At 47.3% G+C, this 27,698-nt stretch overlaps 12 protein-coding genes across 12 annotated transcripts; 8 read left to right on the forward strand and 4 right to left on the reverse strand.

The window, feature by feature from the left end:
* The first annotated feature begins 910 nt into the window (after nucleotides 1-910).
* On the forward strand, nucleotides 911-3,821 carry BT62DRAFT_926742 (kinase-like protein). Its single transcript, XM_043185105.1, has 9 exons — nucleotides 911-1,127; nucleotides 1,394-1,434; nucleotides 1,488-1,557; nucleotides 1,613-1,761; nucleotides 1,893-2,007; nucleotides 2,139-2,429; nucleotides 2,484-2,656; nucleotides 2,713-3,419; nucleotides 3,471-3,821. Exons 1-8 carry the CDS (start codon nucleotides 995-997, stop codon nucleotides 3,346-3,348), a joined length of 1,608 nt encoding a protein of 535 aa, XP_043044589.1. The 5' UTR covers nucleotides 911-994; the 3' UTR covers nucleotides 3,349-3,419; nucleotides 3,471-3,821.
* Nucleotides 3,822-3,856: 35 nt separating this feature from the next.
* Nucleotides 3,857-6,554, forward strand: BT62DRAFT_926743 (bifunctional 6-phosphofructo-2-kinase/fructose-2,6-bisphosphate 2-phosphatase). Its single transcript, XM_043185106.1, has 15 exons — nucleotides 3,857-4,046; nucleotides 4,097-4,188; nucleotides 4,245-4,288; nucleotides 4,356-4,415; nucleotides 4,472-4,492; nucleotides 4,550-4,602; nucleotides 4,651-4,793; nucleotides 4,849-4,876; nucleotides 4,934-5,285; nucleotides 5,340-5,468; nucleotides 5,523-5,651; nucleotides 5,708-5,860; nucleotides 5,915-5,931; nucleotides 5,996-6,103; nucleotides 6,161-6,554. Exons 1-15 carry the CDS (start codon nucleotides 3,892-3,894, stop codon nucleotides 6,276-6,278), a joined length of 1,602 nt encoding a protein of 533 aa, XP_043044590.1. The 5' UTR covers nucleotides 3,857-3,891; the 3' UTR covers nucleotides 6,279-6,554.
* BT62DRAFT_396339 (uncharacterized protein) lies at nucleotides 6,507-7,298 on the forward strand. The gene is made up of 2 exons (XM_043180779.1): nucleotides 6,507-7,158; nucleotides 7,215-7,298. Exon 1 carries the CDS (start codon nucleotides 6,734-6,736, stop codon nucleotides 7,121-7,123), a length of 390 nt encoding a protein of 129 aa, XP_043044591.1. The 5' UTR covers nucleotides 6,507-6,733; the 3' UTR covers nucleotides 7,124-7,158; nucleotides 7,215-7,298.
* Nucleotides 7,299-7,941: 643 nt separating this feature from the next.
* BT62DRAFT_1000325 (Di-copper centre-containing protein) lies at nucleotides 7,942-9,641 on the forward strand (the record flags this gene model as incomplete). Its single annotated transcript, XM_043176636.1, has 11 exons — nucleotides 7,942-8,079; nucleotides 8,131-8,230; nucleotides 8,290-8,305; nucleotides 8,354-8,372; nucleotides 8,432-8,826; nucleotides 8,876-8,996; nucleotides 9,051-9,073; nucleotides 9,128-9,210; nucleotides 9,262-9,287; nucleotides 9,349-9,486; nucleotides 9,537-9,641. The coding sequence occupies 11 exons, from the start codon at nucleotides 7,942-7,944 to the stop codon at nucleotides 9,639-9,641; spliced, it is 1,164 nt and encodes a 387-aa protein (XP_043044592.1).
* Nucleotides 9,642-9,782: 141 nt separating this feature from the next.
* Nucleotides 9,783-12,777, forward strand: BT62DRAFT_926749 (actin-like protein Arp5p). The gene is made up of 14 exons (XM_043185107.1): nucleotides 9,783-10,142; nucleotides 10,202-10,310; nucleotides 10,373-10,574; nucleotides 10,624-10,723; nucleotides 10,772-10,996; nucleotides 11,049-11,129; nucleotides 11,181-11,303; nucleotides 11,349-11,390; nucleotides 11,446-11,634; nucleotides 11,691-11,838; nucleotides 11,885-11,934; nucleotides 11,987-12,167; nucleotides 12,216-12,370; nucleotides 12,425-12,777. Exons 1-14 carry the CDS (start codon nucleotides 9,807-9,809, stop codon nucleotides 12,689-12,691), a joined length of 2,208 nt encoding a protein of 735 aa, XP_043044593.1. The 5' UTR covers nucleotides 9,783-9,806; the 3' UTR covers nucleotides 12,692-12,777.
* Nucleotides 12,778-14,053: 1,276 nt separating this feature from the next.
* BT62DRAFT_926751 (Poly(A)+ RNA export protein) lies at nucleotides 14,054-15,858 on the reverse strand. Its single transcript, XM_043185108.1, has 9 exons — nucleotides 15,611-15,858; nucleotides 15,468-15,560; nucleotides 15,236-15,409; nucleotides 15,032-15,184; nucleotides 14,877-14,983; nucleotides 14,801-14,824; nucleotides 14,627-14,748; nucleotides 14,525-14,578; nucleotides 14,054-14,475 (listed from the first exon to the last, which is right to left on the reverse strand). Exons 1-9 carry the CDS (start codon nucleotides 15,767-15,769, stop codon nucleotides 14,285-14,287), a joined length of 1,077 nt encoding a protein of 358 aa, XP_043044594.1. The 5' UTR covers nucleotides 15,770-15,858; the 3' UTR covers nucleotides 14,054-14,284.
* A 28-nt stretch (nucleotides 15,859-15,886) lies between these two features.
* BT62DRAFT_960705 (DEAD-domain-containing protein) lies at nucleotides 15,887-18,567 on the forward strand (the record flags this gene model as incomplete). Its single annotated transcript, XM_043188568.1, has 11 exons — nucleotides 15,887-15,939; nucleotides 15,998-16,052; nucleotides 16,101-16,623; nucleotides 16,681-16,826; nucleotides 16,879-16,995; nucleotides 17,048-17,118; nucleotides 17,169-17,277; nucleotides 17,331-17,735; nucleotides 17,793-18,061; nucleotides 18,111-18,276; nucleotides 18,331-18,567. Exons 3-11 carry the CDS (start codon nucleotides 16,248-16,250, stop codon nucleotides 18,565-18,567), a joined length of 1,896 nt encoding a protein of 631 aa, XP_043044595.1. The 5' UTR covers nucleotides 15,887-15,939; nucleotides 15,998-16,052; nucleotides 16,101-16,247.
* A 302-nt stretch (nucleotides 18,568-18,869) lies between these two features.
* On the reverse strand, nucleotides 18,870-19,690 carry BT62DRAFT_1071694 (uncharacterized protein; the record flags this gene model as incomplete). The annotated part of the gene is made up of 4 exons (XM_043178795.1): nucleotides 18,870-19,127; nucleotides 19,177-19,219; nucleotides 19,281-19,324; nucleotides 19,547-19,690. The coding sequence occupies 4 exons, from the start codon at nucleotides 19,688-19,690 to the stop codon at nucleotides 18,870-18,872; spliced, it is 489 nt and encodes a 162-aa protein (XP_043044596.1).
* A 16-nt stretch (nucleotides 19,691-19,706) lies between these two features.
* Nucleotides 19,707-20,544, forward strand: BT62DRAFT_1071695 (uncharacterized protein). The gene is made up of 3 exons (XM_043178796.1): nucleotides 19,707-19,896; nucleotides 19,955-20,090; nucleotides 20,142-20,544. Exons 1-3 carry the CDS (start codon nucleotides 19,752-19,754, stop codon nucleotides 20,191-20,193), a joined length of 333 nt encoding a protein of 110 aa, XP_043044597.1. The 5' UTR covers nucleotides 19,707-19,751; the 3' UTR covers nucleotides 20,194-20,544.
* On the reverse strand, nucleotides 20,269-23,397 carry BT62DRAFT_960709 (MFS Git1p-related glycerophosphoinositol and glycerophosphocholine permease). The gene is made up of 23 exons (XM_043188569.1): nucleotides 22,988-23,397; nucleotides 22,910-22,935; nucleotides 22,830-22,856; nucleotides 22,768-22,776; nucleotides 22,611-22,715; nucleotides 22,523-22,560; nucleotides 22,365-22,468; nucleotides 22,186-22,307; nucleotides 22,079-22,139; nucleotides 21,819-22,019; nucleotides 21,754-21,774; nucleotides 21,695-21,701; nucleotides 21,613-21,644; nucleotides 21,508-21,564; nucleotides 21,442-21,458; nucleotides 21,339-21,391; nucleotides 21,225-21,283; nucleotides 21,152-21,179; nucleotides 21,062-21,098; nucleotides 20,890-21,006; nucleotides 20,817-20,837; nucleotides 20,626-20,765; nucleotides 20,269-20,577 (listed from the first exon to the last, which is right to left on the reverse strand). The coding sequence occupies exons 1-23, from the start codon at nucleotides 23,020-23,022 to the stop codon at nucleotides 20,464-20,466; spliced, it is 1,431 nt and encodes a 476-aa protein (XP_043044598.1). The 5' UTR covers nucleotides 23,023-23,397; the 3' UTR covers nucleotides 20,269-20,463.
* BT62DRAFT_1071697 (uncharacterized protein) lies at nucleotides 23,228-24,279 on the forward strand (the record flags this gene model as incomplete). The annotated part of the gene is made up of 5 exons (XM_043178797.1): nucleotides 23,228-23,323; nucleotides 23,385-23,426; nucleotides 23,685-23,882; nucleotides 23,929-23,955; nucleotides 24,040-24,279. The coding sequence occupies 5 exons, from the start codon at nucleotides 23,228-23,230 to the stop codon at nucleotides 24,277-24,279; spliced, it is 603 nt and encodes a 200-aa protein (XP_043044599.1).
* A 34-nt stretch (nucleotides 24,280-24,313) lies between these two features.
* BT62DRAFT_984345 (phosphoketolase) lies at nucleotides 24,314-27,602 on the reverse strand (the record flags this gene model as incomplete). Its single annotated transcript, XM_043189854.1, has 16 exons — nucleotides 24,314-24,423; nucleotides 24,475-24,528; nucleotides 24,574-24,760; nucleotides 24,790-25,105; nucleotides 25,161-25,225; nucleotides 25,281-25,562; nucleotides 25,617-25,672; nucleotides 25,730-25,762; nucleotides 25,818-25,942; nucleotides 25,999-26,520; nucleotides 26,577-26,731; nucleotides 26,788-26,866; nucleotides 26,919-27,054; nucleotides 27,116-27,289; nucleotides 27,337-27,489; nucleotides 27,557-27,602. The coding sequence occupies 15 exons, from the start codon at nucleotides 27,600-27,602 to the stop codon at nucleotides 24,491-24,493; spliced, it is 2,367 nt and encodes a 788-aa protein (XP_043044600.1). The 3' UTR covers nucleotides 24,314-24,423; nucleotides 24,475-24,490.
* Between the last annotated feature and the right edge of the window lie 96 nt (nucleotides 27,603-27,698).

Below are 27,698 nucleotides of genomic sequence, written 5' to 3' on the forward strand. Positions count from 1 at the left end.
CTACTTTGAGGAGAAGAGGGAAGCCTCCCACGGTTCATAACCGTTGGTGTAGTGTTTGTACACGTTTCTGAACGGCGTTACTAGGAGAAGTCTTTTGTAAAGGTAAGCGCTTTCCTTGATGGTGCTGATAACGGACAGATTATGCACCAAATTCAGTATGCCTACGCCTTGTTTACAAACTGGAAGTTACCTTCTGGTACGGATTCAGGAAGGCCTGAGATCGACAGGATGCGAGATCAGAGGGCCGACCGGTAGTGACGATAAGAGATGGAATCGGAGCATGGTGAAGACGGTAAGGTGCTCCGGCACCAGTTTAATGAAAGCAAGTTAAACTTTCTGCGCAGGCTGACAAATTCCGGCCTCGGCTAGACCAGGAATATGCCACAAGGGTAAGCCTGAGAACAGAGTCTCGAGGCGGACGTTGTTTCGCTGAAAGTGCCTTGTCCCCGTACTAAGCGCCGACAAGGATGGTCGTTGTGGAGAGATAAGAGGACCCCGGGGGTACACCTTATAAGTAAAAAGGTTACGTTGTCGAGCGAGCTGAGAAGACCGACCAGACCTGGCAAATTTTCATATGAATGAAGCATAAGCTGGTCGAGTATAATGGCAGTAGAAAAGAAATGATATAATCAGTCACGGCAGTATTTTAACGGAAACATCAGAAGAAGGGCGCCGTTAAGGAAAAAAACGGCTGAGGGAGCCTCAAGACGGACGGACGACCTAGGAGTGTATTCATAAGTAAGTGGTGAGGCCATTGCACGCTTGTTGGACCAAAAAGTAGAAAGGCAAAGGCAAGGACCATTGTTGGCGGCGGCGTCGGTGCGACACAATAGGAGACAAGGAGACGGCCGGCTGCCACGTGGAGGAACGGAACGCTCTATATAGAAAATTCAGGTCCTCTGTGGCACACCTTTTACTTTACCACTGGGCTTGCTCCCAGCCATACCCTTCCCTTTCTCTTCTCGCTCGCCATTGCCCCATATCGTAGCCCACTATGGCCACGCCCCATGTTATTGCATCTTCATCTCCACACCTTTCACAATCATCAACGTCGAATGGAATTGTAGGAAGCCACTATCGGGTTGGAAAGAAAATTGGGGAAGGATCGTTTGGTGTCGTGTTCGAAGGTGTGTATTGTCTTCTTGTCATACTCGACTTGCGTCGTTGCTGCTTGCTATCCAAATCCTCGTTTCAAACCATGGGCTACGTATCGTCTTGGCGCTTATACGTGCCCTCTTCTACGACCGCCCGGGGAACTGTGCGGCCAAACACGTCGTTCTGCGGGACTTTTCTGCTTCGTCTGCTGACTCTTTGCTGCTGTGCTGTTCCTTCTGTCATCGCTGTTATAACTGTTATTGTGCATCTCAATACTAACTAATCGTCCGTGATGTAGGCACCAAAATGCTCTCTAATACCCCCGTCGCCATTAAATTCGTAGGTCAATTCACCGACCCATGTTAGCTGTCTCTAACATGCTCTTCGTTCAGGAACCTCGTAAGTCCGACGCCCCGCAACTTCGAGACGAATTCAGGTCATACAGGACCCTGAATGGCACTCGTACGTCAAACGGTTCTTTCAACGACTTACGTTTCATTCATTTGCAAAACTACAGCTGGCGTTCCACAAGTCCATCATTTTGGTCAAGAGGGTCTTCATAATGTTTTGGTTATCGACCTCCTTGGACCAAACTTGGAGGACCTTTTTGACATGTGTGGTCGCAAGTTCTCTATCAAGACCGTTTGTATGGCGGCTAAACAAATGGTGAGTGTGTGCAGGACGCCTTTACATTCTGAACCTTGGCCTCGTCTCTCGTACCGTTTCCGAGGGTACCATCAACGAAGGCTACTCCTCATCACACATGTCACATGCTAACATCAGCCGTTTCGATCTAGGTTACTCGCGTGCAGGCCATTCACGAGAAGTCTTTAATCTATCGCGATATCAAACCAGACAACTTCTTGATCGGTGTGCCGGGCACCAAGACAGCTAATACTATCCATGTTATCGGTACGTGAATTCTGCGTCTTCCCCACTTTTTTCTTCCCGTCGATGCCTGTCGGAGGCACGAGCGGCATGTTGTTTGTCATTCTTCTATCTTGGGCCATCTGTGATATCACCGAAACTCATGGTATTCTTAGACTTCGGCATGGCAAAACATTACAGAGATCCAAAGACAAAGGTGCATATACCTTACAGGGAGCGAAAGTCACTGTCTGGCACCGCGCGGTACATGTCAATCAACACTCACCTCGGGCGCGAACAGTCAAGACGTGACGATCTTGAATCGCTTGGCCATGTATTTATGTACTTCTTGCGAGGTGGTCTGCCATGGCAAGGTCTGAGGGCGGCGACCAACAAACAAAAATACGAAAAGATTGGAGAAAAGAAGCAAACAACGGCTATAACGGAGCTTTGTGAAGGATTCCCTGGTAAGGTTTACTTCCCTTCACATGTTTCATTCAGATAGCTAAGTTATTTTGCAGAGGAGTTCGCGATTTACATGAACTACGTGAGGAAACTTGGGTTCGAGGAGACTCCCGACTATGATTTCCTACGAGAGCTTTTCACCAAAGTCTTGAAGACCTTGGGTGAGCCTGAGGATGGGGTGTTCGATTGGATGCTTCTAAATAATGGTAAAGGCTGGGAGGCTAGCAACGTATGTCATACAATGTTGTCTCGTCGTGGATTCCATATTAATATGTCTTCAACTAGTCGAGCTCACAACACCTTGCTCAAGCTCATGCTAATGCAGCATCTCCTCATGCTCATCGCGAGCATCGGCGAGACCGTGACCATGGCCACCGACGATCGCGCCAAAATGCCGACCCCAATTCTACATCACCTCTCGTTCTCAGTCCTGCTCCAGCGCATGTCAAGAGCAGTAGCCGGCGACCCGCTGCACAAGAGAGAACCAACTCTGCCCGTGACATTGGCAGCGTTCAACTTCTTGCTCCAACAAGTCGACGGACTAGCCAGCAGCAGCGGGAAGCAAGTGCTCTTGCAAGCGTCGGTATTCCACCACATCCTTATGCCACTGCTCCTAGCCCAAACGGATATCGTTCCGGAGCGGGACGCGAGTACGGACGACATTCACCGAATCCGAATGGGCTTGCTAATGTCCATCCCAATGGTTCTGAGTCATTCCTGTACAACCAAGGCCAGGGAAAGAACGGGACTAACTCGCGAGATGGAACAACAACCGGTGGTACTGGTACGCGAGATCTGCATGGACATGCGGGTGCCAGAGGAATGGCTGTGTACGATCGCGATCAGATGGTGAGGGTTGGGGAGCAAGACGAGGATATAGGGCGTAAGAAAGGCTTCTTCGCCATGTTCTGTTGTCGGTGATGAGACGAACTGCTGCGGGATGGCCATTTGTTTCATGCCCGTGTACGTGCCGTGTGGTATCTATATATTTGGTGCGCTTTGCTCTTTCCCCTGCATGCAACGTTTAATAATCATCGCGTAAGGTTATTGCACGTAGATGACGATTACGACTGCTCTAAAACATACCCACCTAATAATTGTTTCGCCAAGTGCATCACGGTCATCCTCATTCACGATCTTTCAAGTCTGTTATCGCTTTCATATAGCACGGTTCTGGGTCTGCATCCGTAGTGTAGTTAATCCTTTCAAGTACATGATGATCTGGCTCTCCTTCATGAACTATATAACTCTATATGTAGGGGATTGCACGTTATTTTCTTCCTTTAGTCTCATTCATCATTGTATTATTTACCATCATCCGTACTGTTGGACACGCTGGAACATGAATTCATGCATACCTGCTTGCTTTCTGCGGACGGTTGTCTTATTGTCACACATAGATGTCACTAATGTTACCCGCAAAGGTAGAGCCGTATCTCACCCGCACTTCTATTCTTAATTTCGATGGCCGATAATGCTATCTCTGTTTCACGCGAAGTATCCGCAGACCTGGCTCGGGCAGCGGTTGTTCTTCAGGGCATGCAATCACAGTCGCGTTCCTCCACCCTTGGCGTTCCCCTCAATGTTCCCCCGGCCCTTTTCGGCGCTGGCGGACCAATGTAAGTGCAACTACGCACGTTCATGACTTTTCTCACCGACATATCGCCAGGCTGAAGCAATTCGATGAATCTGCTGTCAACAGCAGGAAGGGATCCCAGGCGCCGACCCCTCCACAGTCAGTAAAGGGCATCGGAGGCAAAGGTGCCTTGTTCCTTCTCAACTAGACAGCGCCGATTAACAGACGCTTCATTCTGTAGTTGCCAAACCTGATTATTCGGAGAGTAAAATTGTTGTCGCGATGGTTAGACCCTAGGCGCTTGTTCCTTTATCGATGAACCACGTTGACTCCCTTCTTTCCCCTTTGTCAGGTCGGGCTTCCAGCTCGAGGCAAGTCCTACCTCAGCAACAAGCTCATGATATATCTCAAGGTACACATCGAATTCCCCCGTGATAGACGGGGCGCTTCTGATTATATCTGACACAGTGGCTCGAGTACGATGTGAAGGCATGAAACCATTCATACACACTGGGGCCGTGCCTGGTTTTGATACCATTTGTCCAGGTGTTCAATGTTGGACAGCTTAGGCGAACACGAGCAAGACAAAAGGCACAGCAGTGCGCTTTCACTTCCCTCTCATTGAACCCTTGGTGATCTTGTCTCAGAAGCGGAATTAAGGAAGACCATACAGCTTCTTACTTTAGTCACAACAATGCCGAAGCGACCCAATTGCGGGACCGTTTGGCGGAGGACAGTCTTGAGATGCTTATCAAATGGTTGAAAGAAGGGGGTAATGTTGGTATTCATGGTGTGTTCATTCATATACCTTTGTGCTAAGCCTGTAACGGTAAAACCTACAACAGACGCCACAAACAGCACACGAGCCCGTAGGTTGGTTTCTGTCTTCCCTGAGTAATGTTTCAAGTCGTTGAACACGTTTTGACGTAGGGCCAAGATCCAGGCCCGCGTTGCAAAGGAGAAAGGGATGATCCTTATATTCCTGGAGTCTGTTTGCGATGATCCTGCGGTTATAGCCGCCAATGTGGCTCTGAAAGTCAGTTCGGGTGATCCTGACTACAAGGACACGTCCCCGGAAGAAGCCAAACGTGACTTTCTGCGTCGTATCGGTGAATACGAGAAAGTCTATGAGACCATCACAGAGCCCTCCTTGTCATACTTGCGGATCGTTAATGTGGGTAAGGAAGTGACACTATCAAGAATCAATGGGTATCTCTCTAGTCGAATCGCTTTCTACTTGATGAACCTCCATGTCAAACCTCGAAGCATATACTTTTCGCGGGTACGTCTTGTCCGAGTCTCCGGAATTGAAACGTGGCTGATTGCAATCTTTCAGCACGGTGAAAGTCAATTTAACGTTGAAGGAAAAATCGGTGGGGATGCACTCCTTTCTTCTCGTGGAATGGAATACGCAAAAGCGTTGCCTGCGTTAATAACGCAGAGTGTTGGAGATAAGCCATTGACGGTTAGTGTTCACGATACATGGATCGTCCATGCGTTTTCCTGAGGCGATAAATAGGTATGGACATCTACGCTCAGACGTACCATTCAAACCGCCCAAGATCTTCCTTACCCGAAACTTACCTGGAAGTCCTTGGATGAGTTGGACGCTGGTGTATGTGATGGGATGACGTATGCAGAAATTGAAGTGAGTCTAAAGATAACACCCTGCGCGGATTCGTCCATTATCCTGACTTGTCATAGCAAGAGTATCCCGATGACTTTGCTAATCGAGACGAGGACAAATTTAACTACCGTTATCGAGGCGGAGAATCTTATCGCGACGTTGTAGTACGACTAGAGCCTGTTATCATGGAGCTTGAACGTCAAGAAAATATCTTTATCATTGGACATCAGGTACGTTTGTGCGCCTGAGTTGAGTAATCTCAGGAAAAGCTTATGACAAATCAGGCTATTCTTCGCTGCTTGTAAGCATGCTGATCTGCGCCGCTCTGGTTCGATTCAATAAACAGCTGATGTGTTGATGTGTAGATACGCTTACTTCCATCACCTTCCGCAAGTAGATCTTCCCTATATCAAGATACCGCTGCACACCGTGATCAAATTGACCCCCAAGGCTTACGGCTGTGACGAAGAGCGGTGCGTGGTGTATAAGCTTTGGACTTTTGTGGATGACGCCTGATAACTCCGTTGCAGCTACCCGCTTCCAATCTCCGCGGTTGATACCCACAGGCCAAAACCGAAGTCTGGCCACCAACCTACGGTCCACGTGTCGTCTGCGCGACAGTACTTTTCTGAAGACGTGAAAAACTAACGTCACCCCAAAAAGTATTTTGGGGATGCATAGAGCTGTATCATACATGTCTGGGCCATCGGACACTATACACATCGTACTAGTAGCTTTTAGAACGGTAATACTGGGTCTCGTCCACGATAAGCAGACAGGGAATAACACGAGTCGTGCGAAAGGCTGCTTCCTTCGAGTCTCGACTGATGGAGTTTGAGCCTCAACGACAGGCAATACCCGAGATATTGGCGGGAGTTGTACGAGCTATGGTATTTCGCGGCTTGCTGCAAGGAGTGCGCGGACATTCAATATGTAGTATTCATACCAGTTTCCCCAAGAGAGTAGTGTGACGTGATCCAAGTTGCCGCAGAAATTGAATTGGGGCAAACTGAATAATTCCAGCGGCCTTATATACCAGCTCCCATGACCACATCTGTCCACTCTCGTTCACCCACTGCCCTCACTCTCCCCCCCTCAACGACATGTCCTTCAGCATCGCTCGCTCTCTGATATCCAAAGCACGCCCTCTAGCACAGCGCTCGCCCGCGGCGACGCGCTCGTTCTATTCACCTTTTGCCGTTCTCGGATCGTCGTCAGTCACAACGGCACCACCACCATCTACCGAGGGCTGGTACGAGAAGCAGACAGAGCAGTCTCCAGACCCCGATGCGTATGATGGACACCGTACCTATATCGTCTCCCCCGACACATCTAGTACCCCGTACCATGTCCCTTTGGGCGCGTACCCGGTCTCCTCACCTTTCACGGAAGAGTGCTATTCAAGCGGCGCTCGATTCAGCTCTTCTGGTAATGGGTTTGCGCACCCAATGACCACTTGCACTGCGCACGGTGCGAAGAAGGGTTCAGAATGAAGGCGTTTGATATCAGCGGCCCGAGTCGGTCCTAGGTCAGTTATTATTCCTTGAATTCCCCTAACTTACACTTACCCTTCTTTCTTGAAAGCATTTTTTGAATCTTGGAAGTCTTTTCTCTGTTCTGTTCATGGTTGTCTTTCTGTATCATCAAGTACTCATTATCTTCGCTGGTGTATTATTACTACATACGTCCTTTCTTTCCAGTGCAGACCTACGTACAATCGTGTCGCTACTTTCCCATATGTCTTCGCACCAATTTGAATGACTGGACGTTGAATAGGAAGGGTTGCTATGTTGTGCAACTTTTCATCTTGTTTTTCCGTCTGTCTCCGTTTGTGGTTCGGGGTCCGTACTATTTTCATACATCACCTTTCTTGAGAAGAGTGGGGCTAAAATGTGTTCGCAGAACCGACGACAATCTGACAATCACGCGCCAGGTTTTAGGACCCAAGAACTGTACTTTCCTCTTGGTAACCGCGCTGTGTTTCTGGAAAACACGATCTTCCACATGAATACACGGTAATACTCCGGACAATCATCTTCGTAGACTGGATATCATTGAATATCTATATGAATCCTGGTGCGCCCTGGCAAATTTGCCTCCCTGCTGCGTATAATTTCATTCCTTTTTTACCAATAGTATGATTTGCATCCGGGCCTTACGTAGGAAACGGTTGAAAAACCTCACGAGGTGAACAAAAGAGCATCATCTCTTCCATTCACTCCCTCCAATCCTCATGATCATCATCGAACACGCAGTGTTGATGATGCTGACTTGGTCTCTGCTGCCTTCGATCTCATATCTGTTCAGTATTATGTCCGCTGACAACACTGACGGTGCTACTGTTGTTGCTGAGGCATTAGAGGCTCAGAGATGTACCGATCCGTCTATGCGAAAGGAATGGCGCGCGCTGTCTTTCGATGAGAAGGTTGATTGGATCGCCGCGGTTAATGTGAGTGTAAACCTTGAAGTATCAGCATATCTGATGTGAACCTATAACCAGTGTCTCTCGCATGTCCCTCACGATCCCAACGTAGCAGGAACTGTAGATCGGAATGTCTCCCAAATTCCGGTCTTGACCAACGACAGCTCGCTTTTTGATGGTAATCACCTCGTTTACGATTTGTCGTCCTAGGATTATTTAATCGACATTATTTTGTAGACTTTGTCTATCTGCAGTAAGTCTGGCTACTTTTGGATATGCTTCGTTGCTGAGAGTGTCAAAGCATGGATCTCAATATCAAGGTAGATTATGGCTTGACTGATATAAGATTAGATACTAGTGGTCATTGGTACTGTTACAGATCCATTGGACGGGCTACTTTTTGCCCTGGCACCGACTGCTCACATTCAAATTCGAGCGTGCATTGCAGGATTATTGTGGTTACATCGGAATGCAGCCGTATTGGAACTGGACCCAAGGTAAATGGTCTCTTCAACGGTTCCGCACCCTTCGTCTGATGGCAACGGCCTGTTCAGATGCATACCGGGTTGCTAACTCTACAATGTGGGATGACGACCCTGTTAGTGGGCTAGGCCCTAGCACTGGCGACGAGGGCAATGATTTCAGCTTGAGCAAGGGTGGATTTTCGAACTTGACGCTTGCTTATCCTAGCGAACATATAGTCCGGAGGAATTTGACTTTGCAGCCGTTCTTGGTGCTTGGAAACCCTTGGCCGGATAATCCCGATGATACGCTGTGCGTGCTTGAATATTCCCAGCGTTTGTTTGATCTGAACAATATGCAGGGATTACTATCAGTATGTGGATTGGATGTTCGCACCCGAATATGTGCAGAGCATGGTGGTGGACAACGTTAACTATACTGGTGATTTCAAGGCGTTTCAATATTTCCTGGAAGGACCGAAGGTGCAGTGATGTATCTGAGCTTTCATGTCATTGTGTTGAAGAAGGCCCACGCAGGGACCCCATGGACCGCCTCATTGGTAAGAAACTTGAATATCCTTGATACCCACAGTAACCCTCATCTTGAGATGCAGGCTTCCTGGCGGTGACTCATCCAGTCTTTGTCCTGGAAACTACACTGAATGCGGCGTCGGTGGACCTAAGTGGTCTAACAACGGTGAGTATAGAGACATCGAATGAACGGTTTTACTAACGGCATTGAGTGCAGACCCGCTCTTCTATTTGCACCATGCTGTATGGATTTATTCATGACTTGGATCCCATCATCACGCTCACTCCGATCGCCATTCCATAGATGATCGACAAATTGTACTGGGAATGGCAAAATAAAGATCCGAGCAACTTTTACGCTTTCGAAGGAGGTTCGGTTCAGAGTATGAGCACTTGGGCTGAATACGTTCAATACCCTAATGGTGCTGCTCCTTGGCTGAACGTAAGAAAAAAACTATTGTTGGATTACCTCAATTTAATGGTTCGCGACAGTTGAACAGTACCATTCCTGGTGATGGTATGTGGGACGCGGAAAACATCACCATCTGGGACATAATTGACATCCAGAGCGGAATTCTCTGCTATGACTATGAGTGATTTCAGGACGTAGAAAGAGAGATTAATTAGATTTTTCATGCGCTGGCATCCTTCAAATGACAAACATGTTTGGAAGATGAAACTTGGTCTGGGAACATTGTCTAAAGTTGAAACACCGAATTTAGTAACCGGTCCGATCATTTCCCACCTTGCTCAGCTACCGCCATGCACTCAGACGATATGCAAGTTGATGCTGCGCCCAATGTCGTGCGCGTCCCAATTCCAGCGCTGCCGTCTGTGCCGCCGCCTCCAGACTTGTATGACAAGCACCGTGGCACAAACATACCTATTGTCATCGACAACGGGTCTACCACTTTTCGCTGGGGCTTTGCTGATTCAGAGGCGCCTAGGTTTGGTCCTAATGCTATATCCAAGTACAAGGAACGAAAGACAAATAGACCTCTTTTACTTTTCGGGGAAGCCATCGACGTGGAAAGTGGTGCCAAAGCGCAGACGAGAACTGCTTGGGAAGGTGATATCTTGCTGAACTTTGATGCTTTGGTGTGTTCAGTTTTTGGTTCCTTGCAAGAGCAGTGCGTTGAACGGGCTTCGAGACGTAGGAGAACGCCTTAGATTACGCGTTTGTCAATCTTGGACTCGATACGCCGACCGTGGAACATCCTGTGTTAATGACAGAAAGGTTGAGCACACCGTTGCATTCAAGGGCTTGTAAGTGTTTTTTTAAATATCTCGGGTAGTTGTAATGAATGCACATGCGCTTACTTTAACAGTGACTTCGGAGCTAATGTTCGAACAATATTCGGTCCCAGCCTTATCATATTGCATCGATGGGCTGATGTCATTCTATGGAAACAACAAAAAACCTGGAACCGACAATTTTGAAGAGGATGGCCTGTGCATATCGTTTAACACGGCTTCAACTGCTGTGATGCCCATACTAAATGGGAAGGGTATTCTGAGCCATGCAAAACGGTACGTTATGTTACAGTCTGTATGAATTTCTCTACCAACGTGCGATCAGAATACCATGGGGATCTCTTCAATCCTCAGAGTACCTTCTGAAGCTAATCCAACTCAAGTATCCCAATTTCCCGACGCGTGTCACAACAACGCAATCTAATGTAATCTCCTGATGCATCTCTGCCTGTTACTGCTGACCTCATTTGAAGTGGATGCTGCGAAACTTCTGCGATGTATCAACGAACTACTCTATGCTTCTCAAATCTTTGAAAGATCCTCTAAAATTACGTGCATCGGAGACCATCATACAGTTCCCCTTCGCGCTTCAAGTAGCTGAAGAAAAAACTGAAGAGGAACTGGCGCGGATTGCGGAAAAACGGAAAGAACAAGGACGAAAACTTCAAGAATTAGCGGCAAAAACGCGAATGGAAAAGGCAAGGCGTCTATCTTACATGTCGTACTTGTTGCTGATATCGACATATCTAGTTGCTACAGAAGGAGAATGATCTTCAACACTTACTGGAGCTTAGAGAATCCAGAGGCGAAGATGGCAAGAGAGAATGGAATGTAGGTGACCAGTGATCCTCCTTTTGTCTGTACCTCATCACGTGTTTATAGAATAAATTGTCTGCCGAGGGTTTTGACGATGACTCTCAGTTGGATGACACCATCAAAAAGTTGGAGTCTGGTCTCAAGAAGGCAAGAAAGAAGGAAGCTGCTGATGGTGGAGATGACCCTATAGTTTGTCGCGCAATACTTTCCTTTGCATCACTGACAATGGTATAGGAAGAACCTTCTTTCCCGCTTGTGGATGTTCCGGATGTAGATGTGATTGTTTTTTCTAATGCCTGTCCACTTTCTTTTCACCCGTGTCTGTACACAGCTAGATGAAGACGGCCTCAAGGAAAAGAAGAAGCAAAAACTGATCAAGGCAGGCTACGAAGCGCGTGCGCGAGCAAGACGCGAAAAAGAGCGTGAAAAAGAAGAGAAGGAACGCGAGGAGAAACGGGAGGAAGAAGAACGTGAAGCAGACTTGGGCGGGTGGTCCAGGAAGCTGCGACAGGAACAGGAAGTATGTCCTGATGTACTATTCCATTGCCCTACCTTGTGCTTACCTTGCTTATGTAGGTTCTGATGGACCGGATTAAGAATCGGTCGAGAAGAAAAGCTGCTTTGAGTGATAGAAAGAGTGCCGCCGCTCAGGCGAGGATGAAGAGTATCGCAAACCTCGCCGCAGATGACAGGATATCAAAAAAGAAAAGGAAAGGGGCGGGAGGTAGGATTGTTTAGAATGAAATGTCTTCGGACTGACATTGCTTTAGAGGATATGTTTGGTGCTGATGATGCTGACTGGGCGATCTATCGAAAAATAGTGAGATTGAATAGTTCCGCTTTGATAAGCCCTTAACGTATCTGTCAATTAGAATACTACTGCAGCTTCGTCTGATGAAGAGGAGGACTTGATCCAGTTGCAGTTAATCGAACAGAAACTTCTAGCTCACGATCCCACTTTCACGGCTCAACATACGCACGCGTCAATAACGGCCCAGCGATCTGCACTGTTGACCGCTTTCAAACCTGTCTATGAGGAGGGCGACGTGGAGGGTACGTTTATGGATAATCTGTAACATGTGTCTTACATGAGGAAAACAGGCAACACACGGATCCATTTGAATACAGAAAAGTGGCGAGTCTGCGAAGCCTGGTTTTCACCGGGGATTGCAGGCGTCGATTCCGCAGGCGTCGGGGAGGTCATTCAGAACATCTTGTCTCGATTCAGTGATGCCGAAAAGGCGAGGCTCGTGAAGGCAAGCTTTCTGCTATGTAGCTGCTGGACGGGTGCAATTATTCATTACCTCTAGAACATATTTCTCACCGGGTCTCCATCGCAGTTTTCTGGGATGATACCAAGGCTTCATAACACCTTGAGGCCTCTACTCCCACAGGACATGCCCGTCAACATCGTGAGAGCAGCAGACCCATCCCTAGATGCCTGGAAAGGCATGTCCTTGTTCAGTGTAACCTCGGAATTCGAGAAGACTTGTTTTACCAAAGCCGAATACGAGGAGTATGGGCCAGAGAAGATCAGGAAATGGTGGGGAAGTAACTGGAACAGTTCGTACTTATAACAAACGCGAAACTCTTCCCTGTAATTTTACCGAGCTTGAATTTCTTGGGCAAATGCCACACTTTCTTCCCTTCCCACAGAGGGCACCCTCTTCAAGTTGTTCTAAGAAATGCTCAAAACCACTGTTGTTGCGCAGTAGATCTAGGCCGTGTCGGCAATGCCGACAGCGTCCTGTATGGGCAGGACGATGTTACATATAATATCCCAATGTGATCGCATGTCCATTATTCGGTGGACGTACTTGGTTCAGGGACATGACTCTGGTAATCTCAAAGCATGAGAAATTCTGGAAATTCTGTCTACAACCAAGCCTCAGATCTTACTGGCACTTACCCTTGACGTCCTGTAGCTTCAAGTTTCAGAAAATCTCTTCCGGCGCTGACTCTTCATGATGCACGATGATCCGCGTCTCGTTGGGCACCTCGTTCACACACTTGACAATCCAAGGATGCCCTGAAGGAATACCACGTTCTTGGCGATGAAATGACATTTCTGTAGTCTCCCAAACTTTGATACCTACAGGTCGGATGTTTATATACATAACTCACGGTAACGGTTTTCATACGCTCTGCGTTTCAATATGCAAAAAAAGATAGGCTTATTTGCAATTTCCTAGCTTCATTTTCGCCTGCGCGCGCCGTCTCAGCGCCTTTATACATCATTATCAGGGCGCTTGTCACTGACCCTCCAGGCATGTTCTTTCTCCGCATGAAATCACCAGTGATTGTTTCTCTCCTCCTACGTTGACCGTCGATAGATATCGATTATGGACCGATGCCCCAGTTATTCGAAAGCTGATATCGATATAGAGACTGGTGCTCATCAGGTGCGTCACTTCACAACATCGCCGTCGCGTTTTTTTTTCCTGAATTGCTTCCAGTACTTGGCCCAAAAACAAGGAAATACTAGCGTATCCCCTCCTCCATACGAACATCAGGAAGCCCCGACCTACAATTCTCTGACAACTCCCGCTCCTATGTCTTGCCCGTTGGTTCAGTATCTTTGTCTCATTGGATTTTGTATGTCTAGCGGCCCCCCCCCCCTCTCCGGCGCCCCTCGATAACCTGAAACCTTGCAGTATGCCCCATCTTATGGGTAGTTGGAGCTCTCGTACTTGTTTCACCTCTTCGTAAAATTTTCCTGTGGATGTTCTCATCTGAAACGGAGGTGGCAATTCACAACGAGGAGGCGAGGAGAACGCGCAAAACAGAGATGAAATGGGCAAGCACCTGTTTGATTCTTGTCAGCCTGTTCTGTCTAGTTGGAACAGTTATCTTTATGGTTCACTTCACGGCTAAGGACGCCAGCTAATGGTGTTCCGCTGTTACCAAGTCTATCCTTAACATGGTAGTACTGTGCTTTTGCATAACAGATTTTATTAAAGAGAGGGCCTGGTGCGTTTAACGCACTCAGGTTTATTATAGTAACTATGCTACCTACACCTGATCACCTATCTCACTACATTCGTTGACTTTCATACTGTATATCTTTTACCAGAGGGACCAAATGAGCAGCAGAATCATTCATCGGAAAACAAAAGACGCCTATAGCTAAGATTGCTACTGTTGTGAACAAAACATATACTGTACAAGCGCTACTTTCTGGGGCGCTTCTTGACCTCCTCATCCTTACAAGCATGCAGCATTATCTTGTTGGGGTGTCCAGGTGTCATACCTGAATGCCCCTTGGACCAGTCATAAGAAATGGCGTAGGCAAAGATGTTTCCGTTTCGATTGAATCCGGTGCAGGAGATCGGTCCAGGGAAGTCCTTGCTGATCTCAAATGCTAAAGCAGATGTTAGTAAAGAGGATGTAAAAGAGAACGACTAAATTACATTTGAGACGGGTGCGAGCGTCTTTATCCCAGAAGTGAATAGAACCATCGGAGCCTTGGCAACGACATGAGATGAACTTTTGTACAGCAGCCGGAAACCTACCACATGTCGAGAAGGTTCCATGCACCGGGTGGAATGATATATCATTGACGGCAAAAACCATTCCCTGATCCTTGGAATTGGGCACTGTGTCCTTTCGGTGACATTTAAAAGAGAAGTTGCTCCTATATATGTATCGTCAGCAAGCTTGGTCGGAAATAACAGCGAAGACCTTACCCGTTATCCTTATCTTCCACATATCTTTGAACCCAGGTCAGCGTTTGAAAGTACATAACGCAGAACAAAAACTTACTGGATAGCCACCCGACCTTCGATGCTACCAACGGCGAATCCCGAGTTTTGGGATGCTGTAAAACAGGACACGACGCGTGTTTGCCATTTCAGAGGCGATGGCATGGTCTATTATGTGTCAATTGAAACATCGACATTCTAGGAAGGTCACAAAACCTTGTATGGCGTTGTAGGATTGTTGAGGTTAAAGACTTGGATGTGACGCTCAGCTGTTCCGACGACCAAAAGAGGGTATTGGACATCAAAGCTATAGCACCGTTCCGGGAGTTGAACTGATGCCACAGGTTGTTGAGCGCGGAGGTCCCAATACTGTACCGGGTCAGACGTCACGGCAACCAGAACACGCGTTCAAGAACGTACTTTGATCGTTTTATCCCAGCTACCGGTGGCTAATACCCCCATATTCGGTGATTCAACCCACCGCACGACCTTGATAGGAGCATCATGCTGAGCCACTTGCATAGCTGCACCCGTCGTTACATCGAACATTTTAGCTTGATTATCAGCTCCACCAGAGAATATTTTATTGCCCTCCTGTTCCACCACATACTGTGTCAACGAGGAGATCAAGTAGAGAGAACACACGACATACCTTGTTCCAACAGACGTCTAAAACTGGACCGTTATGTTGGTACATCGCCTTCCCTTGCGTTTGGCCACTTGTTCCAACTTCATAGACCCTTACCTGTCAGAAGAGGGTGAAATACGCGACCTTTTAGCAGAGTTACTACATACACTATTATCCCAGCTGCCAACGGCCAGATAGTCTGCTTGTGAAGAGAAGGACAAAGATGAAATCGAATCTGGTGGGGGGTCAGCGACTTCAAGATCCTTGTCGGTGCTAGTGCTGTTTGCGGCAGTTGTGGACGTCGACGCCCCAAAGAAGGAAGACATGGCGAAGCAGATTGCCTGTGTCCGAAAGAATGGAAAGGGAGAGAGGAAACAAGCAGTGGTTCAACCAATTCAAGGTCAGTCGGTGAATATCACACGTGTGACTGTGACATTGTGCCATTTCTTTTTGCTCTCTTTCTTTTGCCGTCTCTTCATTTATAGTGGAATATACACAGTACGTTATCTGAAAGTACCCGTTTCTTTTCATCAACTGATGTCTGATTATCTCCCCCAGCCGTCATTAATGGCTGAAGTCTCAGAGGCAGGCGCTTCAAACTTACCGAAAGTTAGTGATATTTTTTTCGCTGGAATGAGAATTGTTGACATTATCTAGTATTTTTAGGACAAAACCAAGGCCAAAAAAAGATACTTGAAAAAGAAGAGAGAACGTAGAAAATCCAGGAAGCCGACCAAAACTAATGAACGAATTCTTCAAGAGACCTCGCAGGATGAAAGGGAGGACGACGAAGAAGACGTTCAAATGGATGTCCCTCACGAAGGGTCCCAGAAATCCTTAAAGCCATCTAAGAAACGCCAGAAAGTTGAAGCTGGGCGAGAAGAGACCCTTATGGATGTTGATGAAGAACAAGTTCCTACTAGGCTGAGCATTCCACCATCTGTTCCTATTACAAACCCAGGAACACTCCCGTTATTCCCTTTGCCTACTTTACCCGATTTTCCCTCACGCCGGGATCTTGCACTTCAAGGATTGGACCAAGCTTTGGTGGATGCGGAATTTATAGATTCATCGACGAGTCTGCCTGTTCCGCTCGGCGGCGATGATGATGGCGGAACTAATCTGAGCGAACGGTCTCGGAAGCGGTTGCATGAGCTTGGTATAGCTCATCTATTTGCCGGTATGTCGATTTATGGTTTCTTCACTCTTGAATGCGTCCCAAAACTTTGTACTGCAGTGCAAACATCGTTACTGCCTTTTTTATTACCCAAGAATTCAAGGAAACGGGCTTTATATTGTACGTATAGTCCTCCTAGAGATGTTTGTGTTTCGGCTCCAACGGGGAGCGGGAAGACCCTCGCTTATGTTCTACCTATCGTGGAGGTAGGTCACCAATCATATACAGCATATCTTGACTGATCGATTGAATCGTTAGATCCTTTCTAGTCGAATAGTGACGCGTCTTCGAGCACTCGTCGTTCTCCCTACTCGCGATCTCGTGAACCAGGTTAAAGAGACGTTTGAAGCCGTAGCTAAAGGACGCGGGCTGAGGGTCAGTGTTCATTGTCCTGCTTTTTTTTTACTTTCTTAAAACAAAGAAGTAGATTGGTACAGCTACTGGACAACATTCCTTCTCGCACGAGCAGTCTCAATTAATTGCCGATAGGTCAGTCAAGTAAGTGCCCGTATATTTGAGGGAGGTCAGCGGTCCGATCCCCATGTCAGTCTCCAAGGCGGTTCCAGCAAAGTTGATGTCCTCATCTGTACACCCGGTCGATTGATTGACCATATAACTGACACACCCAACTTCTCTCTCCAGCACCTACGATTTTTGGTTCGTTCAGAGCTTTGCTGTGGCTGATGTTCTTATCAATAACCACTTTACAGGTCATTGATGAAGCAGATCGTCTTCTGGCGCAATCATTTCAAGATTGGCTTGCTCAGGTATTGTCCGCGACGCGACCATCAAAAGCCGTCCGTGGAAACTTGTCAGGCTCGCTAGATTTTGTCACTCCGTCTCCGATTCTATACCACAATGCAATCGCTCCCGCCTTTCATCCGTTCCACTGTTCTATTCTCGATGGACCGAACTATATATACGAACAAAAAGAAACTTCTTGCCAAAAGCTCCTGTTTTCTGCCACGTTAACACGCGATCCGTCAAAGATTGCCGGATTGGAGCTTCGAGATCCCAAATACTTTGTCATTCATAGTAGCCGACCCGAGAAAAATGCAAGCTCTGGCCTCTTGGACATAGTCATGGAGCAATTCACAATGCCAGAATCGCTCACTGTGCGTTCATTGTTTCAAGTGTTCGGTTTGCACTTTTTATGACTCCCCTTTATTCAGGAGCACATGATTGTGTGCGAGTCGTCCCAAAAGCCCCTGTACTTTTTCTATCTCGTTCGTGAGCACAGTGTACTCAATTGTCTTGTGTTCACTAAATCCGCTGAGTCCACTACACGGCTGGTTCGTTTGTTCGAGTACTTTGAGCAGTCTCGCGCAAACAATCATGATGGTAGTTATAAGCCTATTGTCATCCGTCCGTACTCGAGCGACCTTGGGGCAGCAGAGCGGAAGTCTGTCCTGGAGAAATTCAAGGCCCAAGAAATCCAGATGTCGGCCATTTCTCTGCTCCTATTTTCATCTCATGCTCATTATCGACAGACTTGTATGTTCGGATTTAATATCTAGAGGAATCGATATCCAACATGTCTCTCATGTTGTCAGTTACGACGTCCCTGTCGATATTCGTAAGTACGTGCATCGTGTAGGCCGTACCGCTCGAGCTGGACGCCATGGTGACGCGTGGACATTGGTCGAAGAGCAAGAGGTTCGCAAGTCTTGCTTTTTATTATTGAGTTTTGTTACTTTTCTCCCGATCCAGGCACGATATTTCAAGAATATGTTGAAAGATGCGGACCATCTGGACAAAGTTAGAAGACTTCGGGTTTTGGACAAAAACCTCTCATCATTATTACCACATTATGAGGTATATCTTTCTGACAGGTTTTGTGCAAAGCTAATGCTTTTCATTGTAGAGGGCCTTAGAATTACTCAAGGAGGCTTATTCGAGATGAGAGGAAAACTGTTACCTCGACACTACACTTGTTTAAGGTTATAAAGATGCAATTGTAAGGACATCTTTGCAACCATTTTCCTTGCAGTGCAAACTGATTTGCTAGTCGTGACCACGACAAGAGCTTTTCTGTGAGTCATGTAAGTCGTAACTTGGCTGGGTTCAACAACCTGTGGATAATAAAACCCTCAGATAGTAAGTATATAATACTTGTATCCTGAAGCGAAAGGAATAGATGCATCTCCCGTTACTTAACTAACGCTAAATTACGCCTGAAATGAACGAACATTATTGCGTGCGTAGACTCGAACCAGTCCTACCGCCAGTTGATGAGAATCAATCCTATGCTAGCTCTGTTGATCCACTGTCATCGAGCCCGCCTTTGGCCTGTATGGATCCGCAGCAGCAATGTCCGGAAGGTCACCCAATTCGTCGATAAGAAGTAAAGACGTGACAGTTGTCGTATTCAATATGATGGCTCCAAACGATGTGACATAGAGAACGTTAAGGACATGAAGATTTGCGTTCTGCTTGAAATCGCCACCGTCTACAACGTCGTTGATGGCTGAAAGTAGGCGTGCAGCTACTGCAGCCAGCAGGCTTGTCTATCCAGTACATTTAGCGGATATCTTCTAGATATTGCGATGGAAATACGAAAACAGCGGCCCTTGAAGTATGCGAAGAGGAAGCTAAGCCACTAATGTAAAGGATTGATTAATGAATGACCTTTGGGTAACTCGGAATTGGAAGAGCCCTACCTGTGCCTCCGCGCCTTGGGGTTTGACGGAGAAAGATGCGAAATCTGTAAGAATTACGGCAATTATATGACAAGACTCAATAGGCGCCAATTGTTGTAGACGCTGTAACACCAGGGCACGGAGGAAATGTGATCCCAGGCATGCATAAAAACACAACGTGTGGAGCTCTTTTACTCAGAATCATAATCCCTGAAGAGCTTAAATGACAAGATTTAACAGAAGATCACAAAGCAAGGTCCTTCTGCTGGACAGAATAGACGCCTGACGAGCTGTGACCACGGAGAGGACTGCGAGACACGAGAAAACAGACGCACGAGGTCGGGAGGTGGCGTGAAATATGAACGTTTAGAGTACCGCCGTTTTGAGAAAAAACCTTCCGGGCCGTCGGACTCTGCTGACGAAATAAACATGCGCCAACAAACATTACGCGTCACTTCACGCGCCAAGCTGACCTTCATCTAATTCACTCTCATGTCGTCTTCTGAATCCACCTCCAAGCCCGTTGAATCCAAAACGGAGAAAGATAAGGAGGAAGAAAAGCCAGAAGAAAAGCCACAAGTTAACACACTTGGTCTGTTGGAAGAAGACGATGAATTCGAGGAGTTCGAGACAGCAGGTACGTCCAAGCTCTCCTTTCTTCCGCGTGTTATCCAATTTTTTTTAAAAAATCACAGATTGGGATGATTCCCAAACGGATATGGTGCATCTGAATGGTGCGACTCCCGGTGCAGTAAAGTCTGGTGGTGACAAGCTCTGGGAAGATAATTGGGACGATGACGATATCGAAGATGAATTTAGCGTGCAGTTGAGGTACGTGGCTTGATGTAACATCGACACGCTCCTCATTAACCCCAACTATAGAAATGAGCTTGCAAAGACCGAAAAAAGCAGTGGTAATGACATGGAGCAATAGGCAGCCCGGGGCCCCACGCCCTTTCTTAATGTACAATCACATTTTACGTGAAGCTGATTCATCGATCCGGTCTTTCTGTTTTGAATGGAAATTCATTCAAAAATTCTAGGATTTTGGCTCACGGAAGAGAGGAGACTTAGAGAATGGGAAAAGAAAAAATCAACTGCGTAACGCCTACGAACAATAACCTCAACTCTCCCGCTTGCATCTCTTGCATCTGGTGTATTATTGCTATGTTACTCGTTCCACCTCCCGCTCATAACATCACGATTACACTGGAATTTTCTTCTCGTCTTCTTCAGCTGTCTCCGACGAAATATCGCTTCCAACTCCCAATCCCATCTGCGAAGTATCATAGCCCCTCGATTCCAAGTATTGTCGGAACTAAACGATTGTCAGATGACACACAAGAGACTGTTTCACCCTACTTACAGCAATGTCTTCCTCGACCATACCATCATGGCTCAAAGGTTTGATGAAACAGAAAGTCACGATGGCGCTCAGGATAGCAAGACCGCTACCAACCCAGAAAGGCCCTGTATTTCCCCTGGTCGTGTCTTTACCGCCGAACGCTGCAATGCTCCGTCAACATTTTGCCCCGGTAATCAAGGATACAAGGATACCGTCAATCATAGGAGGGAATGCTGAATGTTTTAGGATCAATGTTTGCCGATTGAAGAACACTTTAGATCTCACCCCATATGCCAACGAATGCGCCGACTTTCCCGGTGGCAGCGGCTATTCCATAAAATTGTCCCCGGATAGCCGTGGGACTCGTTTTGCTTGCCAGGAGACCAATGTTGTTGCCGGGACCTATCGTCAGTGATCTGAGTAAAATCTCGTCGTAGGAGCTGTCGGTTCTTCTTACCAAGCTCTCCAAAGCTCAAGAAGATGCCATAGACGACCTGACATGATCTAAATGAGTAGTACGTTGTGGAAATGTTGCGAGGAATCTCACGGCAAATGCAGCCACATGTGAGGCAAGCCTGAACGTTGATCAGATATCAGTCACTCTATCACGGCTGACCTACTTCTCATAGCATCCGCTCATGATGAACCCGATTATGGCCTGTGATAGGAGTCCCACAATCTGCCAATGAATTGTATGTATGTAGCGCATGCACCCACTATAAGAACAAACATACCATAGTCCATTTTGGCCCAAGGAAGTCGACAACGAAGGCTCCAAGGATAGTTCCTGTTGGAGGTGAGTGACCCCGAACTTCTGGACCAAGCACGTCGTTTTACCTGGGATGTAGAACAGGCTGCGCGAATGGTCAAATCTAGAGATGGATAGAGGAGAGGAATAAGTACTTGATTACAACGTTCCATCCAAATACGATGCTGAGCTTCTCGGACCCGCCAGTAATGCTGGCATGTTGTCAGCCGACTAGTCACGGTTTTGAAACAGACGCCTACTTGTTTACCACGGTGGAAGAATATAAACCGAACTGTATACTGATAATTCTAGCGGAAAAACGAAAGGGGCGATCTTACTGACAGGATACCTGAAAAAGGGTGAGAAATGATTTAATGATCCAGGAGAATACAGATACTGACACAATAAAATCATATAAAAACCTAGTAGTTGTTTAGTAGGGAACATGGCTGTTGAAGACTCATACCAGGTGAAGGAAATAGCGGCCAAGGAAACTCCATAGCGACGCAAGACGAGCATGTAAGGAATACGAACGCGCTTCATTGAATCTTTCTTGTATCTCTGGGGTTCGTCCATCCGAAGCCGCCAGATGAAAACTGCCAACGCAGGGACGACTCCGAGCCCCAAGGAAAGACGCCAAACGGCACGGAGGTGGTTTTCGCCGAAACTATGCGATTGTGACACTCAGCGGGGAAGAAAGAAGCTCAAAGCCTGGAAGATGCCTACATCCAGTATAGCACCAAGACGACGAAGGCGGAAATCACGAAGCCGAAGTCGATCATGGAATCTGCTTGAGCGTCAAATAGTGGTGCATGCTGTTTCGATGTGCTCACTGGTCGCCAATGTAAACCACCGATGTTGGGCATTTTTGCTTATGGTGTCTTCTTCAGAGTTCTCTGAAGCAGCCACGGATCCGCAAGGATACTCGGCGCCGACACCAATACCGAGAAGGAATCTGAATCCAACTGTCAGTGGGGAAGGATGAAGTGAGACTGATAGGATCAGAACTGACCGGCATGCACAGAGCATACTTAGCATTCCATCGACGCTATGATGGGCGCCCGAAGACGCGGCGGACAAACCTGAGAAAAGGGCGACAATACCGGTAGCGGCCATCTAAAAGCGGTAGTCTCAGTCGAGGTACGCAGGTCGGGCATAAGGCGGACTAACCATGCCGAACTTGCGTCCAATTTTGTCGGATAGATAGCCTGGAGGTATATTGATCAGATACCGTGAATATATTTGACATACGACGCACCGAAGACGAGCATTCCAACGACTGTACCAGCAAAAGCCAAGCTGCTCACGAGCGTACTGTAGTTCTTGGCGTTGATCACTTCGGTCCCATAAATACGCTTGAGAACTGGCGACTCTTGAGCGTCAGTTCCCTGTCAGAGTAATGGAGATGCACTGACGAGTGTTCACTGTTGATTGCGGTCAGTGATGAATGGGCTCACTGAAAGGATAACAGGCTCACCACTTCCGATAATATTATTGGCATAGCCTTCAAAATATGGAGTCAGTCAACGTGGCCCGAATACAATAGGAAATCCATACCGTCGGAGAACAGCGCGGTTCCGCACCTACAGAAGACATTTCAGCGCTTCATAGAGGAACAAAGCAGGCTGGACCTACGCGAAAATTAGGGAGACACTTTTCAGAGGCGGCATCTTGAGTCTTGACTAACTCGGAGAAGGGAAGGAGAAGGAAAGTCTTTAGAAGGTACGGCCCTAGTTTTGAATATGTACTGATACATGATGCATGATGATCAAAGCATGCTCCATCAACGGAAGAAACAGTCTTTCCTTGTGCTCCTCTAGATGTACTAAGAGCGAACGTGTGTGCTGCGTCGGGAGTTGCAGCACTATTCCGGTTATGCGCTCCATTCAGCAACGAGGACTAGCTTTCCCCATGCGTTACCAAGCATATGGACCTACGCTATCATTGGACTCGTGGCTTGAACATTTATGGGTGTAACATGTTCGGTTCCTTATCAGATACTGTCCCTGTCGCGCCTATCCTCGTCCGATAGGGCAAAGTCGCAGCGGTGTTCTTTATGGCACGAGGACGCGGCGTACCATGTGAACCAGATATCTCGAACCTGTTTCTAATAAAAGTAGCTGGAACTCGATCCAGGATGTCTAGCAAAGGTAGTTAGTTCACCATCAAAAACCATAGTCACATCGGGGTCATTTGCGGCTCATATGAATCCTGCTGTCTAGGCTGTCGCAAAACGACGGGGTCCCTAGGCCTCTGGATGTCACAAGCTTTCTAGTACCCATGTCCCAAAACGCCTCACTAATACTAATCCTACACCGTCATCACTGACCAGGACGGTGGGAAGACCATCTATCAAGTCTACACTCAGAACGAACCTTCGACAGCAACATTTGTCAAAAATACAGCCGGGGATGTCATAGCCTCATGGGAGTGGAGAGAAATCCGGTCTGATATCATAACTCTCGGTGGCGCAAGTCCTACGCCTGTCAGTTCGTGGTCGAAGAAGAGCATTGTGCCTTTCAAGGAGTACGTATATTTGCAAAAAGCTTGTCCTCTATGACTGACTTTCTTGGAAGGGAAATGGACCCGGACTTTTCTTTGAAGTGAGTATTTATATACTTGCGCACTGTGAGCCCCTAGCCTATCTCGCTTCTCTAAAGCTCTATCGCGCGGACGATAAAGTATAGCCCATTGTCCGCTTCCAAAAATCCCGACGAGCCGCAGACTCAACCCATACGCCCACTCAGTTGATCTTTGATGAACGCGCCGAAGAGATTAGAGACCTCGTTGTGATCTCGTTCCCTGTGCTGGAGAAGAGTCGAAGGAAAACAGAGAGTTCTACCATGAATAAGGCGCATGTTCTCACCCAGCCAGCCTTTGCGGCTCTAGGATCTACAAACTACGTACTCAAGAATGGAGGTACCTAATTATGCTGTCATGCTATGAACCAAGAGAATTGAAGCTCGTAATTTGCAATAACTATTTGAGTCGTCTACATACATACATTCATTCTTGCCAGTGCGACGACTACCACTACTTGAGATATATATATAATACATGAAAATCAAACTCTAGACTAAACGATCAACACCGGATCGTACCGTAAGTGGAACTCGACCTACCTATGATGCCATTCTTTCATTTGAAAATTGGCACTTCGAACATATCCAGTCGGTCTGAACAGTCATGAGCATTTCAAACACAACAGTTATGAACCATACCTTGTCCATTAGCATAAATGTAATCTTTCTCCTTCTGCGCAAGATGCTTCAAGTAACTCTCGGTCTCATGCGCTGACACAGCGACCTTGGGATTACTGAAAGCGCCTCCACGGACAGCAGCTAGTGTAACATGATAACGGGACGTGCGGTTGGCCAACATCATCCAGGAGATAACCTCAAGGATCCTCTTCAAACCAAAATCAAAATCGAACTCACATCAAATGGCGAAGTCGTCGTTCCTTCTTCGTTGTGTCCTTCGATTGATACCCTGTCAGGTTTCGGCCGGCCAAACAGTAATCCCTTCAGCTCAATGGGATATCCATGGTAGTTGAAGTGGATTGGCTTGTCCTCGGTGAAAAATGTGTTAAAGGCCTCTTTAGACAGTGCATGGGGATGCAAACCCGTAGCCGCCAGGATCATCAAATCTGTCACGTTCACGACGCGGACCCGAAGGTCAGGAGCATATTTGCGAAGGAGAGCGGCAGCTGCGATGACTTCAAAGGTAACTTCGACACCAATACCGACAAGAACACTACGGTGGAGCCTGTTGAGTGACGTGAAACGAGCAATAGCTAACGCTGACGTACACATCAGGATCTACGCCATCATCAACGCTGGCGAACTTCCAGACTGAGGCACCGGCAACACAGTGCTGTTGAATATAGGTGTTTAGAGATGAACACTCATCTAGCGTAAGTACAACTTACTCGGTCCGCTTCTTCGGCTGAAAGCCAGACTGGTGTGGGCTGCTTGCTACCGACCATCAGGTTGACGTAGTTCTTGGCCCTAAGGCAGTGGGAAACCGTGGACAAGAAGCAATTGGCATCAGGAGGAAGATATACGCGGGCAGAGATAGACTTGAGATTAAATACAGCTCCAATGAATGACGGGTTCTGATGAGAGAAGCCATTGTGTTCTTGTCTTGTCCATGTCGACGTCTCGAGGTAGTTAATAGACCCAACATCTTGTCTCCAAGACGTCTCAGCAGCCTAGGAACAATAATCTCAAAAGGAAAGGAGCAAGTAACGACGCATGCGACGCACCATCTTTGCGAACTTGGCGTATTGCACCATCATTGTGTGCACGATACCTAAGAAGGCTTCGTAACTCGGGAAGAGACCAGTTCATCCCGTGAGTGTATATCCTTGGAGCATACCTTGACAGGTGTGCTCAGACAGGATCTCGACAACTATGAAGGCCATGAGAAAAATGCCATCTAATACTTGATATATGATAGCACTAACCTCGACCGCCGCTTGCTCTGGAAGCGATATCCCATTGGAAATTACGACCACTTTTCTCGAGAACAGCATCAAGTTTGTTGGAGACAAGTTCATCTGGAGAGAAAATCCTGAACGTGGTGGGATTCCTAAAGAAATGAAGGTGGTGAATGGTAGATTTACAATCTCTTGACCTGTAACTTGCTCATTGATAACCTCCTTCAGAAACCTTCTAACAGCCTTCATGCAACTTTCCTGCGATCCCTTCTCTACTGCGAGATCGCTCCATTCAGGAAGATCGAGAGGTATGTATGCCTTGTAACTCTCCTTCTTCTGACCGAGCTTCTTCTCGGAGACTCCGGGAATAACACTGAGGATCTCGTCCACAGGGGAGCCTTCTGCATTGAACAGTTCCTCCGGCTTGTAGCTCTTCAACCATCTCTGTAGCTCTGCAAGTTCTTCTGCAGATGTTTTAGCGTTCGGCAAGGGAACCTGGTGAGAGTGGAAGGATCCCTCGATAAGTTCACCATGGAATGACTTGGGTCCAGCCAAACCCTTGGGGGTACGAAGGATTATGACAGGCCAACGAGGCTTGACGATGGGAATACCGATACGAGCAGCGGTTTGAATCCTTTTAATCTCTGCCAACGCCCATTCCATAGACGCAGCAAGATCATTGTCAATGTTGTCGATGTCAGAAACGATGCGCGCTTGATAACCATAACCGCTGTCCCAACGACGAAGTTAAAATTGAGTAAAAATGAAAAGAAGGAAAAACGGTACGTGAAAAGGGCAGTCATCTCCTTGTCATCCATCGTTCCATAGATGGTACGCTCCGAAATCTTGAAGCCATTAAGGTGAATGATTGGGAGGACCGCGCCAGACTCGGCAGGGTCGATGTACTTGAATCCGTGCCACGCTGTGGCAGTGGGGCCCGTCTCAGCTTCACCGTCACCGACGACAGAAGCCACGACCAGTCCGGTTTGTCCATGACTGCTCCGAAGGAGACACTGAGCGCGTATCCCAACTCCCCACCTTCATGGATAGCTCCCGGAGTCTCGGCGTTGATGTGACTAGAGAGGCGCCAGTCAGGGATGAAGGTTGAGAATGAAGAGAACAAATCACCTTGGGAATCCACCCGGAGCGCTGAACTTTGAGATAAGCCCTCTGAGCCCTTTGTAATCTCGGGTATATTCCGGAAGGAAGACGCTCATAGAGTCTTCGAGCCATAGACAAGACAAAATGGCTGGGGCACCATGTCCTAAGACGCGTTTCTGATGAGCAACAAAATAATAAGAAAAGCGTGTAAAATATTTCTCTACCTGAGCCAACAACATACAAGGCTTCCAAGCCGGTCTTCCGAATGATTCTGTTCAGGTGAGCATACACCATCACAAGACCAGGACACGTTCCCCAGTGACCGAGAAGACGAGGCTTGATGTTCTCGTATGTAAGAGCCTTCTCGCAGAGAACATTGTCCTTCAAGAAAATCATTGCTGCGAGTAGGAATAAGCAATCGTCAAGACGCGTCGTGTTGGCTCACCTGCTGCAATATAGTCGGCTGCACGCCTGAACTTTTGAATAGCGTTCAGTTCCTCGGCGGGCAGGTATTCATGGGTGTTCAGTTTGACGCTAATGTCGAGAAACACATCAGGGAGCTGCGAAGGGTCTGGCAAAGGATTGGGTTGAAACAAGACTTAGCCGGGCATCGCAGTAGAATATGAGGCAGATAGTAATGGAAAAATAAGAATGATCCATTGAACGGAGAGGCTTTATAGCAGCAACGTTTAGCTGGAGAGGTGATATCATTGGAGGAAAACGCAGTGTAGTCTAATTTGCCGAGGCCCTTCCATGGGACCCCGGATACTTTGGCCACGGGTTAGCGAATCAGAATAATTCCTGCAC

The sequence above is a fragment of the Guyanagaster necrorhizus genome (assembly GCF_019112545.1).
Source record: "Guyanagaster necrorhizus MCA 3950 unplaced genomic scaffold BT62scaffold_3, whole genome shotgun sequence".
NCBI lineage: Eukaryota > Fungi > Basidiomycota > Agaricomycetes > Agaricales > Physalacriaceae > Guyanagaster > Guyanagaster necrorhizus.

Excerpts from the sequence above, each read along its gene's own strand:
- BT62DRAFT_926751 (XM_043185108.1), bottom strand. The coding sequence starts at position 15,769 with ATGTCTTCCTTCTTTGGGGCGTCGACGTCCACAACTGCCGCAAACAGC. Across the intron at positions 14,984-15,031 it reads ATCCTACAACGCCATACAAG|ACCATGCCATCGCCTCTGAA; the intron begins GTTTTGTGACCT and ends GACACATAATAG. Across the intron at positions 14,825-14,876 it reads GAAGGTCGGGTGGCTATCCA|ATATGTGGAAGATAAGGATA; the intron begins GTAAGTTTTTGT and ends CTGGGTTCAAAG.
- BT62DRAFT_926743 (XM_043185106.1), top strand. The coding sequence starts at position 3,892 with ATGGCCGATAATGCTATCTCTGTTTCACGCGAAGTATCCGCAGACCTG. Across the intron at positions 4,416-4,471 it reads AGCTCATGATATATCTCAAG|TGGCTCGAGTACGATGTGAA; the intron begins GTACACATCGAA and ends TATCTGACACAG. Across the intron at positions 6,104-6,160 it reads TACGGCTGTGACGAAGAGCG|CTACCCGCTTCCAATCTCCG; the intron begins GTGCGTGGTGTA and ends ACTCCGTTGCAG.
- BT62DRAFT_1071695 (XM_043178796.1), top strand. The coding sequence starts at position 19,752 with ATGTCGTCTTCTGAATCCACCTCCAAGCCCGTTGAATCCAAAACGGAG. Across the intron at positions 19,897-19,954 it reads CGAGGAGTTCGAGACAGCAG|ATTGGGATGATTCCCAAACG; the intron begins GTACGTCCAAGC and ends AAAAAATCACAG. Across the intron at positions 20,091-20,141 it reads GAATTTAGCGTGCAGTTGAG|AAATGAGCTTGCAAAGACCG; the intron begins GTACGTGGCTTG and ends CCCCAACTATAG.
- BT62DRAFT_960709 (XM_043188569.1), bottom strand. The coding sequence starts at position 23,022 with ATGCCGCCTCTGAAAAGTGTCTCCCTAATTTTCGC. Across the intron at positions 21,775-21,818 it reads GCCGCTATTTCCTTCACCTG|GTTTTTATATGATTTTATTG; the intron begins GTATGAGTCTTC and ends AACAACTACTAG. Across the intron at positions 21,565-21,612 it reads TCTTCCACCGTGGTAAACAA|CATTACTGGCGGGTCCGAGA; the intron begins GTAGGCGTCTGT and ends ACAACATGCCAG.
- BT62DRAFT_926749 (XM_043185107.1), top strand. The coding sequence starts at position 9,807 with ATGCACTCAGACGATATGCAAGTTGATGCTGCGCCCAATGTCGTGCGC. Across the intron at positions 11,130-11,180 it reads ATGGCAAGAGAGAATGGAAT|AATAAATTGTCTGCCGAGGG; the intron begins GTAGGTGACCAG and ends ACGTGTTTATAG. Across the intron at positions 11,635-11,690 it reads AGCTGCGACAGGAACAGGAA|GTTCTGATGGACCGGATTAA; the intron begins GTATGTCCTGAT and ends TTGCTTATGTAG.
- BT62DRAFT_926742 (XM_043185105.1), top strand. The coding sequence starts at position 995 with ATGGCCACGCCCCATGTTATTGCATCTTCATCTCCACACCTTTCACAA. Across the intron at positions 1,762-1,892 it reads GTATGGCGGCTAAACAAATG|GTTACTCGCGTGCAGGCCAT; the intron begins GTGAGTGTGTGC and ends GTTTCGATCTAG. Across the intron at positions 2,008-2,138 it reads TAATACTATCCATGTTATCG|ACTTCGGCATGGCAAAACAT; the intron begins GTACGTGAATTC and ends TGGTATTCTTAG.
- BT62DRAFT_396339 (XM_043180779.1), top strand. The coding sequence starts at position 6,734 with ATGTCCTTCAGCATCGCTCGCTCTCTGATATCCAAAGCACGCCCTCTA.